This window comes from Schistocerca serialis, chromosome 7, assembly GCF_023864345.2.
Source record: "Schistocerca serialis cubense isolate TAMUIC-IGC-003099 chromosome 7, iqSchSeri2.2, whole genome shotgun sequence".
Lineage (NCBI taxonomy): Eukaryota > Metazoa > Arthropoda > Insecta > Orthoptera > Acrididae > Schistocerca > Schistocerca serialis.
The window spans coordinates 11,572,023-11,585,223 of record NC_064644.1 but is presented as its reverse complement, the minus strand read 5'-3'; the positions used below and the strand labels follow the sequence as shown (position 1 = coordinate 11,585,223).

The window sequence follows — 13,201 nt, the reverse complement described above, 5'->3', positions numbered from 1 at the left end:
ACATCGTAACTATGACAAACAATCCCAAAACCGAAACACCACCTATTTTGTACATCACTATAGAAACTACACAAGATACTCTATGTGATCAAACGTATCCGGACGCATCGCCGAAAATGACTTACGAATTCGTGGCGCCCTCTATCGGTAATGTTGGAATTCAGTATGGTGTTGGCACCCCTTTGCCTTGATGACAGCTTCCACTTTCGCAGGCATACGTTCAATCAGGTGCTGGAAGGTTTCTTGAGGAACGGCAGCCCATTCTTCACGGAGTGCTGCACTGAGGAGAGATACCGATACCGGTCGGTGAGGCCTGGCACGAAGTCGGCGTTCAAAAACATCCCAAAGGTGTTCTGTAGGATTCAGGTCAGGACTCTGTGCAGGCCAGTCCATTACACGGATGTTATTGTCGTGTAACCACTCCGCCACAGTCCGTGCATTATTAACCGGTGCTCGATCGTAAGACGAAATCGCCATTCCCCAATTGTTCTTCAACAGTGGGAAGCAAGAAGGTGCTTAAAACATCGATGTAGGCCTGTGCTGGGATAGTGCCACGCAGAACAACAAGGGGTACAAGCCCCCTCCATGAAAAACACGACTACACCATAACACCACCGCCCCCGAATTTCACTGTTGGCACTACACACGCTGGCAGATGACGTTCACTGGGCATTCGCCATATCCACACCCTGCCATCGGATCGTCATATTGTGTACCGTTTTTTGTCACTCTACACAACGTTATTTCACTGTTCTATGTTTACGCTCCTTACACCAAGCGAGGCGTCGTTTGGCATTTGGGGCGTGATATGTGGCTGATGAGCAGCCGCTCGACCATGAAATCCAACTTTTCTCATCTCCCACCTGACTGTCATAGTACTTGCAGTGGATCCTGGTGCAGTTTGGAATTCCTGTGTGATGGTCTGCATAATTGTCTGCCTATTAGGTATTACGACCCTCTTCAAATGTCGGCTCCCTCTGTCAATCAACAGAAGAGGTCGGCCTGTACACTTTCGTGCTGTACGTGTACGTTCTCGTTTCCACCTCACTATCACATCGGAAACAGTGGACCTAGGGGTGTTTAGGAGTGTGGAAATCTCGCGTACAGGCGTGTGACACAAGTGGCACCCAATCACCTGAGCACGCTTGAAGTCCGTGAGTTCCGCGGAGCGCCCCATTCTGCTCTCGCACGATGGATAATGACTACTGAGGTCGCTGATATGGGGTACTTGGCAGCAGATGGCAGCGCAATGCACCTAATATGAAAAAACGTATGTTTTTGGTGTGTCCGGATACTTTTGATCACATAGTGTTGCACGTAGAGTAGTTGAAGCATTCACCAAAGCCTAGTCGTGCATAGTGCATAGTGCATAGTGTGATACACCCTTCCACAGCACTAGTCTACAGTCATCCACTGCCTAGCGTTGTCGCTCTTTAGAGCACCTCAAGCGTCATTTATCACTGATTATAGAAATGTGTGACTTTCGACGAGCTGCTCAGGCAATCATTTTTAACTGCTTATGCAGTCTTGGGGCTGGCTGTTAGCTCTTTGGGACTCACCGGTGAGTGATTCCTCCCAACGCTCCTCGGCAATGCTCGACGGTCCCCGTCAGTCAGTATATGAGGCCTGCCTGGCCTTTGTTTAGCTGTGATGTTCGCTTCGCGTTTCCACTTCACAGTTCACATCACCAACAGCCGACTTAGGCAGCTTTAAGACTGGAATGTCCCTGATACATTTGTTACTCAGGAGACATCCAGTGACTAGACCACTTTCGAAGTCAATGAGCTTTCTTGGCCTACGATATCTGCTGTTAATGCCTCCCTGGCTCACTACTCCACGCCTGCTCTTATACCGACGTGTCCCCTTTAGTGACATCTACTGGTACGTAGGGCCGTGCAGATAATACTGATCAGGTAATCTATCTGTCCGACTGGGACTCGAATGTCCTACCTTTGCTGATACAGTTCTAACAACCATGCAACTCCTTTTACATCCTCACGACTCGACCGAATGTATAAATCCTCCAATACCTCTTCCATCTCTTCTAAACTCTGAAGTCAACGCCCTGCTATTTAGAACGTGATTTAACGTAATTAATTAAGGCCGAAAAGCTTCTAGCAAAGCACTGAAATTCTCAGTGGAGGAATACCGCCAGAGGTAGAGAGGACCTACCATACGGAAATATGATAGCACTATTTACGTAACACTTCCACGAAACTGAAAACTATACTGAAACGTAACGTTATTCGAACAGACCTCTAAGTAAGGACTTGCTGTCGAGTCCCAGTCAGGCACTCAATTATATTCCGTCAGTGTATTTAAAAAAAAAAAAAAAAACTCCACGCTTAGTACACTGAGAAGATTCACTGTTCGAACATCCTCCAGGCTGTGGATGAACCGTATCACTGCTATGTCTGTCCTTCCCTATGTGCTAAATGAGCAACACATGCAGGATAGGAGAGTGTAAATGCGAATGGTATCTGTATTTCGATGCTGAAAAAGACGTGCACCAGTCTTCTACTGTAGGACTATAGCAATAACGGACCGTCGATCACCAATCGCGCTCGAGTTTCGTAAACATATCACGCCTCTGTGCAGTAGCACGTGGAAACGAACTGTTGATGCAGTCAGTAGCTAGCGAAGGCGCGAATCATACATTCATGGGAGCTGCAACAGCCCAACAATCCCCTCCCTCCAACCCCATGAAGATATCCGCTTCAGATGGAGATGAAACGTTGGTTTTCTTCAAGAAACACATTCGACCACGACATAATAACGCGAAATACTTTAACAATCACCACAGCGGCACTTGCAGTTCTTCACGATTAGCAGCCTCGACTAGGGATCGACGATAAGAAATGAACGAATCTTGCGCTGCACCATTAGCTTCCAAAGCCGTCTGACTTCACGTTATCTGGACTTTTTTGAGGAGATTTGCGGAAGATTCCATCCCTGTGCATCCCCTTCAAACAACACGGTTAATTTCCGATGCCACATATCAACAACGCTGAATGGTGTAACACCGAACATCCTCACAACAGTGTGGGATGAATTTGACTGTCCTCTGGATGTTGTCTTACGTCCATTGAAGTCCACATTGAACATTTGTGAACGGCAAATTAAAACTTTGATCGTAAACTTAATTATGTTTAGGTTCACCAAGGTTGTACATGGGGTGGTTCCTTAGAACTCGTAGCGATGATGGAGAAGGGCAAATGAATCAGCTGAGCTAACGGACCCTGGTCTGGAAAAGACCGAGTTGAAATTTATAAGCGAAATTCGTTCTTATATCTCTCACAGTGTAATACATACACCGGCATTACTGCTGCTAAAATTGCAGGCTGGACAATCTCGATGGGTGCTTAAGTGCACAGGTCCTTACCGCGTGTTGCGTTCAGCCAATGGTTCTTGCAGCTGCTTACAGCAGATCCTCTTTTCCCCATATGTGTACTGTTTACTCACCACAGACAGATTGCCAAATAGTAGCAGTAGTCGTGTTTGGGCCAGTGATAACGCCCATGCTAGAGCTGTGAAGAGGCAGCAGCAAAGATTAGCAATCATTGCTTCAGCAAACATAGTCAATGATTACGTATTAGGACCATTTCTTCTTCCTCTATGCTGAAATGCACCGGTGTACACAGTGTTTATCAGAAACATACTATCCTCGTTTCTGGAACGTATTCCACTTATTATTCGTCAATGAACGTGATTTCTATGGTATCGTGCAGAGATCGTGTTGATGCACCAAATTTGGCAACGCAAATTGATACCGCGGACATTCGCTAGGGCTCTCTGTAATCTGCAAAGATGTGTCGGAGGCATTCCTCAAGACCGTGCCTACCCCATCAGCTCTGCAGTTCCCTCGTTCTAAGGTCACTATTGTGTCGCACTAGCAAGAGGCCTCCCCACTTCGAGATGTCATCTTGAGCAGTCATCAACATCGAGTAGCACAATGTTTGTGAAGTTTGAATTGGACGTACATGTTTTTCAAGGGTATACATTACACTGCAGGAGAACAGGATGTTGCCGCGCGGGATTAGCCGAGCGGTCTGGGGCGCTGCAGTCGTGGACTGTGCGGCTGGTTCCGGCGGAGGTTCGAGTCCTCCCTCGGGCGTAGGTGTTTGTGTTTGTCCTTAGGATAATTTAGGTTAAGTAGTGTGTAAGCTTAGGGACTGATGACCTTAGCAGTTAAGTCCCATAAGATTTCACACACACACACAGAACAGGATGTTAGTTAGTGCATCAAGTGATGCTTTGCTAATCCATGAATTATTCAGTACTAATGTGGTAAGGAAGTGTGTCTATACAAGTAAATCTTTTACTCATTTATGTAATAAAGTTAACTAATATTTCACGCGTTCTAGTTTGGTGCGCAACCTCACTGAGCAATCAAAGAATCAACAGCTGTGGCCAAACGAAAGCAGCCACGCCTGGTCACAACAGTTACAACATGATGGAGCCCCACCTCACTTTGGATTGAGGGTCTGTGAACACTTTGATCAGAAATTACCCGATAAATGGGTATGCAGAGGATGTTTTGTGTTGCGGACAAGCCTGATCTCACCCCATTAGATTCCTTCTCGTGGGGACATGTGAGAAGTCCTGTGTAAAAGACAAGACTGAAGAAGATCTCCTGGCAACAATTCTCAAGAATTACTATTACCTGCGACACTGTGCAAACCATTCCGTGGATAGTACAATGTATACAACAGAACTTTGTGCGAAGCTTCCGTACCTGCACGCTGGGGGACGGTATATTGAACAACTGTTGTAAATGCAGCAACTTTCTGGGTTTGTACAGGTAAATGAAATTCATTGTTATGGTACCATCTCTGACATAAAATTACGTGCACTATTGCTAACCCATCAACAGGGGAAATTAAAGGTATTGGGCAGTATTAAGCAAGAATTCTGTAAGTCATAATCAGAGTTCGGAAGTTGGGTCACCCTCAGTTTAAGCACTGTGTGAGGCTAAGATGGAACTTGAGTAGATTTTCGCTTGTACTTTTCCACTCGGTCGTTTCCAGACTAGCGTCCCATACCTAAAACTGCTGACTGATGACCATAGATGTTAAGTCCCATAGTGCTCAGAGCCATTTGAATTTTGAACCTAAAACTGCTACATTTACGCTTCATCAATCCTGAAAGTTTGAAAAATCTTCACGGAATCAACCTCTCTGTTCAGCATTTCATGAGTAACTGCAGTCAGGTACGTGACTTATTCTGGGGCAACACCGATGGACATGACATGGCGTCACGATACGTGCTCCAATTGCAGCTACTCACCATCCTCGTTCCACGCGCCCTCTATCTGGTACGCAGCGGTGGCGGCGCCCAGGTAGAAACCGTCTGGGAACTGGTTGGCGGGTCTGCCAGATGACTTCACAGGCACCCCCTGCGCCAGGCAGAGCAGGGTTGCCACCACCACAGGCACCAGAGTTCGCCTCATCTTCAGGTCTCTTCACCTGGATGACTGCGATAACAGTTCTCGCCAGCACCCTTGTTTATATACATGCGTGAGGTCAAATGATAACAGAGACCAGGACCTAACAAATATCCCTGCTTATCCCTGTGTTGCAAATCTTAAGGGAAAGATCCAACGTAAGTTTTAAATTTATTACTGTAGATCACTAGTATGTTTTCAGCATCTCAGTTGAGAAAAACAGCACCCCACGTCAAAGTAACAAGCTAAGAAGTACTTAAGACTTTGATACGTTTTCTAAAGCTATTTAGAATGGGTGTGTCACAGTACGATGTAGATAACTGCTTGCATACGTAACGAAGGCACGGCTCAGATAATCTTCAGATAAGCCAAAGTCAGACAGATCCATCATAATCTCTGTCAGTCCACAATAACATGGCAATTTATTTGTTTTTTTCAGTCTAGCACGGTATCGGTAAATGTCACACGATGTGAAAAGTTGAATGAATCATATAATTGACAGTAATTTCTCGGTTTTAGCATGTCAGCTACAAGTACCGAAAAGTCACACAAGCAGGTGAGGTCTGCTGCATGAGTGACATACATGACAGGTCATAATCGAGCTCTTGTGTGATTTAAGAGTAACTAGACGCTGGGCTTTTACACAAACTGGAATGAATCACTTAGGTGTGCATTTCGTTTCCACGTTACTGCTTCAAAGCTCACAGCTTCAAAGCTCACAGCGATTTTGCCTGATTGGCATACCGATTCTGGACCGCACAGCCTTCGAATGGAAACTTTTTGGTTGTCCCTTATTCCATAAACTGGTACTCTTCGTTGGTGCTATGGCATCCAGTGTACGTGACACTCTGCAACGACACCCAACAACAAACCCATACTGTCCCATAAAAACACTGGCTGTCTGCCCACGCAGGGGCATCAGACAGGCGAGTCGTCTGCTATGGCGTGGGCTTCCACATTGAGGTCGCCAGATCTGTCATCTTGAGAGGCCCCCTGTCTGGAGACACAGCTGCAGTACTGGCAGAAGAGGGTCTGGGGTCCTTGCAGTCACCAAGCCACTCAGTGTACACTAGCGCCAGACACTGCCACCTAGACGCAGGTCCAGGGTTTGTACCCAGACACCTGTCAAAACTCAAGTGGGGGACACTTGAGCACCCACCCAGTAGCCCTGATCTCTCCCATGACATTAATACACCTTTGGTCCCTTAAAAAGGATTTGAGTGGTCGACAATTCCTGTCGGACGAGAGACAGCAGACAATTATCAACTCGTATCCTCAGCAGGACATGTTGTTTTACCAAACGGCAGCTTCAAGATGGTGTATCAGTGGGATGATTGAAACAGTGGTCATGGAGATTTTACCTCATTGGCACGCCGATTCTGTATGGTGCAGCTATCGGTCATATACTTTTTGGTTGCCACTTACAACTCAAACTAGAATTTTTGGACGGTTCATGTGGTACATGTGGCAAGATCGGCGACGACTCAACAACGAATCCACTCTGTCGCGTATAAACACTGGCTTTCTGGACAGACAGGGGAAGTAGATTGGCGAATCATCGAGTCGGTGTCCGCAATAGAGTAGGCTTCTGTTTGAGGCTGTCATCATTCAACCGTCATCATGACAGAACCACTGTCTGGGGGTCCAGCCACAGCTGTGATAGGTGATATTCGAACTGAGGACGTCGCAGTCACCAAGCCACTGAGGGTCCACTAGCGCCAGACACTGCCATCCAAACACTGGTGCAGGGCTTCCACCCAGATACCTCTGCCACCAAACGCTGGGGCCATCGACCAGCCTGTTCTTGCCTGAGCCGCCTTGCCTGTAGAAGAGCTAGCACATGTCGCGCTGAGTCCGACATGGCGGCTGCCACCTATGTGTTATCCTCCCTCGAACAGTGAGCTTGTAACCTCCCCCTTCCTAATTGAGCTACTGGATTGCCATATAACTCACTGCGATCGCATATACCTAATGAAATTTTACACTGAACAAGCCTATCGTTACCGGAGGAAAATAACACCGGTTAGTTGGAGGAAAGTGTACAGCAGACTCTTCTGAATGAAGAATCTATTCTAAATTTAAGCTAAATTTCGATGATAATTTTGAAATAGATGAAATATAGTGCAATCGCTCACGAACTGAACAGGGGGGAAAAGAGTACCACATAATATTTACTACAAAAATCACTCATAACACAAAGAAAACACTGATTAGCTAAAAAAGGGTTAATTCAACGGCCGTCAGCCCACTGGGGCAATGAATCTCCAGAATGTTGAGAAAGGTAATGGCAAAGAAATTTAAGCAAATAGTTACTGGCGTGGCAACAGAAGGTTGTCACGCTTTCCCACTGCACAACAGTTTATGAGAAATTAACTGAGTCAGAAAGCACTGAGTTTGCAGTTACTTATTCTGAAATACTAAATTTTGAAAGTAAAGCTAAATGAAATTACTGGTTAAATAAATGACTGGCTTAACTTGAACTTCGTTACGTAAAAAATTGACTACCAGTAACCTCAGTGTAACGTAAAACAAAATTTAGAAAAAGGCAAGCAATTTACTTTTGATTATTGAAATATTTAATATTCAAGCAAATGAGCAACTGGTTTTACTTTTAAAATAACAACAATAAAATACATTCCAAGCCAGCAGAGGTCACTCGCTAACCTAAATACAGAATAAACGAAATTACGCACTCTTCATTTGTGCTGTATCTTTAGTTATTAGTTTTCCCAGTGAAATTTTTCTTTACTTTAAGTAGCCTCTGTTATGCAGTACAAGAAGGAACAGTTACTGTGGCAGAAAGTTCAGACTGAAACTGGACTTTAGAAAACATACTAACTGGCAGTAAATAGTTCATCACTCCTCATATTCTTACGACACACGGTGACTGCATGGAAAGGAAAAGGACGCTCCTTGGTAATAATGTGTCAGGACAATGACAACACAGCTGCCCTCCAAGTTTTAAAAAATGGTTCAAATTGCTCTAAGCACTATGGAACTTAAGATCTGAGATCATTAGTCCCCTAGTACTTAGAACTACTTAAACCTAACTAACCTAAGGACATCACACACATCCATGCCCGAGGCAGGATTCGAACCTGCGACCGTACCAGCAGCGCGGTTCCGGACTGAAGTGCCTAAAGCCGCTCGGCTACACGGCTGGCTCGAAGTTTTAACTACTGCAAGTTGTTATTCAAGTTATTCATACTTTGTGAAAGAAAGGTTGCTGGACACTGGCGGCGTAAGTTTACAGTTTTCACTTAACAGTCTTACTGATGTTTCAGCTGTGCGGACGATGAAGAATGTAGCCGACGACAATGCTGAGCTGCCACTGTTGCTGCCACTGCTGTTCTATGAGAACCCCGAGTCGTCTCCAGAGACGTGGATAATTATGGGACAGGAAACAGTTGGAACTGCAGCTTCCTCCGCCTTTCCACTCCTACGGTGCGCTTAATACTCGCGGGTTAACGAATCACGTGCGTCCACATAGGCACGAGCTTAGCTGCACACCGTGGCGGCGGGAGCGCCGAACAAACACTTCCGCACCCTTTCATGGCTCAAGCTGCTGTGCTTCCTCCCCGCTCGCAACACAGCAGATTCTCTCCATTCACGAAGATAAACAGCGGCACAGTTACCATCAATTTGTCGTTGTTATCGACACATTTCAATAAAGCTCTCTTGGCTATTACCCTGAAATTTGCAATACTTTCATTATAATTACAATCAATTATATACAGTCAAAAATAAAAGCACTATTACATCGATTTCGTATTACATATAGTATCCGTAATACAGTTTACAGCTTCAGAATCAAAAGTACAGTGCAAGTTATCAACGGATGCTGAACGCCGAAAATTTTGGATGGTGCAGAAAGTATTTTATCTGCATTTTCGCTGTTACAAGCTGACCATCCCTCACCTAGCTGAGCCGGGCCCAATTCTACTATTACAGATCGTTGACAAATAAATAAAATTTTCAACCGTCTCAGAGCCGTTTTTGAAATATCCTGCTCACCCACCTCCATCAGAGACCACCTGCATCATTTGGAGGGTTAACTCAGCTTCCAACAAATAAGTTACGTGGATATTTGTACCAGGAGTATAGTTGGTTTCTGTCTGTCGTAGTACATAATGTGGGGAAACCGCTATGTAAACCTGCCCCTATCGTTTTGGAGACTTTCTGGAAACAGTTTTTTTTTTTTTAGCCATAATATTTCGACTGGCTTCATGTGGCTCCCGTGTTAACCTTTTCATCTCAGAGTACCAGTTGCAACCTACTTTCTCAATTATTGGCTCGATGTATTCCAGTCTCTGTCTCCCCAAAGTACCATGGTACTTATTCCCTGATGTCTTCACAGACGTCCTATCTTCCTGTCCCTTCTTCTTGTCAGTGTTCTCCTTATATTCCTTTCCTCGCAGATTCTTCGGAGAACCCCCTCATGCCTTACCTTGTCAGTCCATCTAATTTTCAAACTTCGTCTGTAGCACCACATCTCAAATTCTTAAAATAGATTGTTCACTTCCGGTTTTCCCACAGTCCATTTCACTACAGACATTCTCAGAAATTTCTTCCTCAAATTAAGACCTATTTTTCATACTAGCTGATATCTCTTGGCCAGAAACGCTCTTTCTGCCAGTGCCAGGTTGCTTTTTAAGTCCGTCATCGGTTATTTTAATTCGTAGGTAAGTAGAAGATTTCCTTAACTTCATCAGTTTGAGATCACCATTTCTGATGTTAAGTTTCTCGGTATTCTCATTTCTGCTGCTTCTCAGTATTTTCGTCTTTCTTAGATTTACTCTCAATCTATATTCTTTACTCATTAGGCTGTTCGTTCCAGTCAACAAATCCTGTAATTCTTCCTCACTTTCACTGACCTCAGCAATGTCATTAGTTATTCTTATCACTGATATCCTTTCATCTTGAATTTTAATCCAAGTCTTGATCCTTTCTTTTATTTCCGTCGTTGCTTATGTGATTTACAGATTGAACAGTGGAGGTTGCTCTTAACAATGGAGTAATGGTTCAAAGTTTCAGTTGAGTGAGAAAACACTGAAACATCGCAAATGGCTGCAAACAGTGTCGATATCTACCCGCAGTGTTCTTTTAAGACGTGTGTTAGAGTATCTTTGAAGCCTGTAAGTGTAGAAAGTGCTCTTTTTTTCTTTTGTACGCTTTCATTGTTTGTGTATTGTTGACTGCGGCTTAACAGGAGAAAAAATTTTAATGTGTACGTTATGTGGTCTGTTAAGTAAAGTTATAGGCAGAAAATTTGTAGGTAAAGTATTCCTATCAGTGAATTTTGTTTCCGAAAGAGGATAATATGTAAAATACTGAAACTTAAGCTCCTGAAAACACGGTGATCTAAATCTATGAAATTGTGCTGAAAAGTAATGCCTCCGAATTTTCCATCCTGTTCTCAGAATCGCTTGAACTTTACACTTCGACTTTCCTGACACAAGTTGTAGCTCGGAATTCTAGCTTGTGACATGGCGGCGAGTAACGTAACTTTGTAGTGCCTGGAAAACAGCCCGCGGTAACCGTGTCTCTAACTGCAGAAGAGTTCGTGCATACACGGAGTATTCTCCCCTTCAGCATGACAATGCCCTGCGACAATCACAACCACTGGACGCCTTGGTTCACTGCCAGCGTACCTTGGCCCCGTCAGATTTTCATCTGTTACCAAAACTTATAGGACACCATCGACGGATTCACATTGGTAGTGGTGAAGTGGTGTGAGCGGAGTTAAGGTTGTGATTCCGTTAACAAAAGCCGAACATCGCACAGCGGCGGTATCAACGAACTGGTCTCTGCCTGGAAGAAATGTCTTCGTCGCCATGGTGAATATGATGAAAAATAAATGTTTAGACACGAAGAATGAAGATGTAGAATACTAATAAAACTTGTTAATTTTTAAAAATTAAGGGTTTCATGTAAAAAAATTCGTGGGCATTGGCTTCAAGCACACCCCCGTTATTTTAATAACGGAGTCAGTCTTGCAGAATAAAATTTTCAGTCTGCAGCGGAGTGTGAGCTGAAATGAAACTTCTTGGTAGATTAAAACAGCCGGCCGGAGTGGCCGAGCGGTTCTAGGAGCTACACTCTGGAATCGCGCGACCGCTACGGTCGCAGGTTCGAATCCTGCCTCGAGCATGGATGTGTGTGATGTCCTTAGGTTAGTTAGGTTTAAGTAATTCTTAGTTCTAGGGGACTGATGACCTCAGAAGTTAAGTCCCATAGTGCTCAGAGCCATTTGAACCAAGATTAAAACTGTGTGCTGGACCGCGACTCGAACTCGGGACTTTCGCGGGTAAGTGCTATCCCAGCACGACCCACAACCCTCCTGACAGCTTGGAAGGTGGGAGACAGATACTGGCTCAATTAAAGCTGCAAGGGCGGGTCGTTAGTCGCGCTTGGGTGGCTCAGATGACAGACCACTTGCTGGAGAAAAGCAAACATCCCGAGTTCGAGTTTTAGTCCGGCACACGGTTTTCATCTGCCAGGAAGTTTCACAGTCAGTCTTGATCCCAAAAAAAGAAGTTTTATTTATGGTTAAGGCACAAAACATGTTTTGTGCGAGCAAGACTGGTTATTATATTATGATTGGTGAATGAATACGTGCCAGAAATGTGAAAAGCACTTTAAACTGTAAAAATTCATCACTACTGAACAATTAAATTGTTAATTTGAACGAATAAAAGCAGAAGAACGAACACGAGCATTCGATTTTCTGGCAATAGTGAAATGAAACAATTGTTACAGTTATTTTTGAAAGCACCCTACCCCAAAATCTTAAGTTTTTAGGAACGAAGTGAAGCGTCCTGTGGATGAGTGTATCGAGTATAAAAGGATGGGCTTTCGAAAGTTTAAAGAGGAGAGTAAAATATATTTTGCCTTACTGTGGTTGCTGTGTCTGCAATCTCTTTTAAAAAAGAAATCTCGAAATAACATTCTTTTCTTGAGAAGTAATTCGCATGCATTGCCAAGTTAGAGTTAGGTATTGTTTCAAGTTGTCCCTCTTTTTTTGTGACATATTTTAACAGTACTGTATGTATGCACAAAATGGTCTCGTCGATCATGTTGTGCATCAGTAGCAGCAGCAGTGTGACGTAAAGCTCATATCATCAAATCTTCATAGGAATACGTATATTCAAGTGGAATATAACCAAGAAAACATTGGCGGTGTTTCATCCTGTTCCTGTTAATAGACACTGATCCATCATAAGCATTCCCAAAATTAAAAACAACGGAAATAAAAGATTAAATTATGCTTCTGTAAGCCTGCTATGTATGCTGGAGCCACAACACCCATCGGTTACTTGTTGTTGTCGTGGTCTTCAGTCCAAGGAGTGGTTCGATGCAACTCTGGACACTGCTCTATCCTGTGCAAGCCTCTTCATCTCTGAGTACCTACTGCACCCTACATCTTTCTGAATCTGCTTACTGTATTCATCGATTGGGATCCCTCTACGGTTTTTACCCCCGTCACTTCAGTCCAATACTAAAATGATGATCCCTTGATGCCTCAGAATATATCCTACCAACCGCTGATTTCTTTTAGGCAGGTTGTACCACAGATTTCTCTTCTCCCCAGTTCTATTCAGTACCTCGTCATTAGTTACGTGATCTACCCGTCTAATCTTCACCTTTCTTCTGTAGCACCACATTTCAAAGGCTTCTGTTCTCTTCTTGTCTAAACTGTTTATTGGCCATGTCTCTTTTCCAAATATAGCTACACTATCTACAAACACTTTCAGAAAG

The 13,201-nt window shown here is 44.1% G+C and overlaps 1 protein-coding gene across 1 annotated transcript in view; it reads right to left on the bottom strand.

The window, feature by feature from the left end:
- Positions 1-5,449, bottom strand: part of LOC126412572 (myrosinase 1-like) — a 199,498-nt gene extending 194,049 nt beyond the window's left edge. The window contains exon 1 of the mRNA XM_050082217.1: positions 5,287-5,449. Within this exon, the coding sequence (XP_049938174.1) occupies positions 5,287-5,449 (163 nt within the window). The remainder of the gene's footprint in view (positions 1-5,286) is intronic.
- Between the last annotated feature and the right edge of the window lie 7,752 nt (positions 5,450-13,201).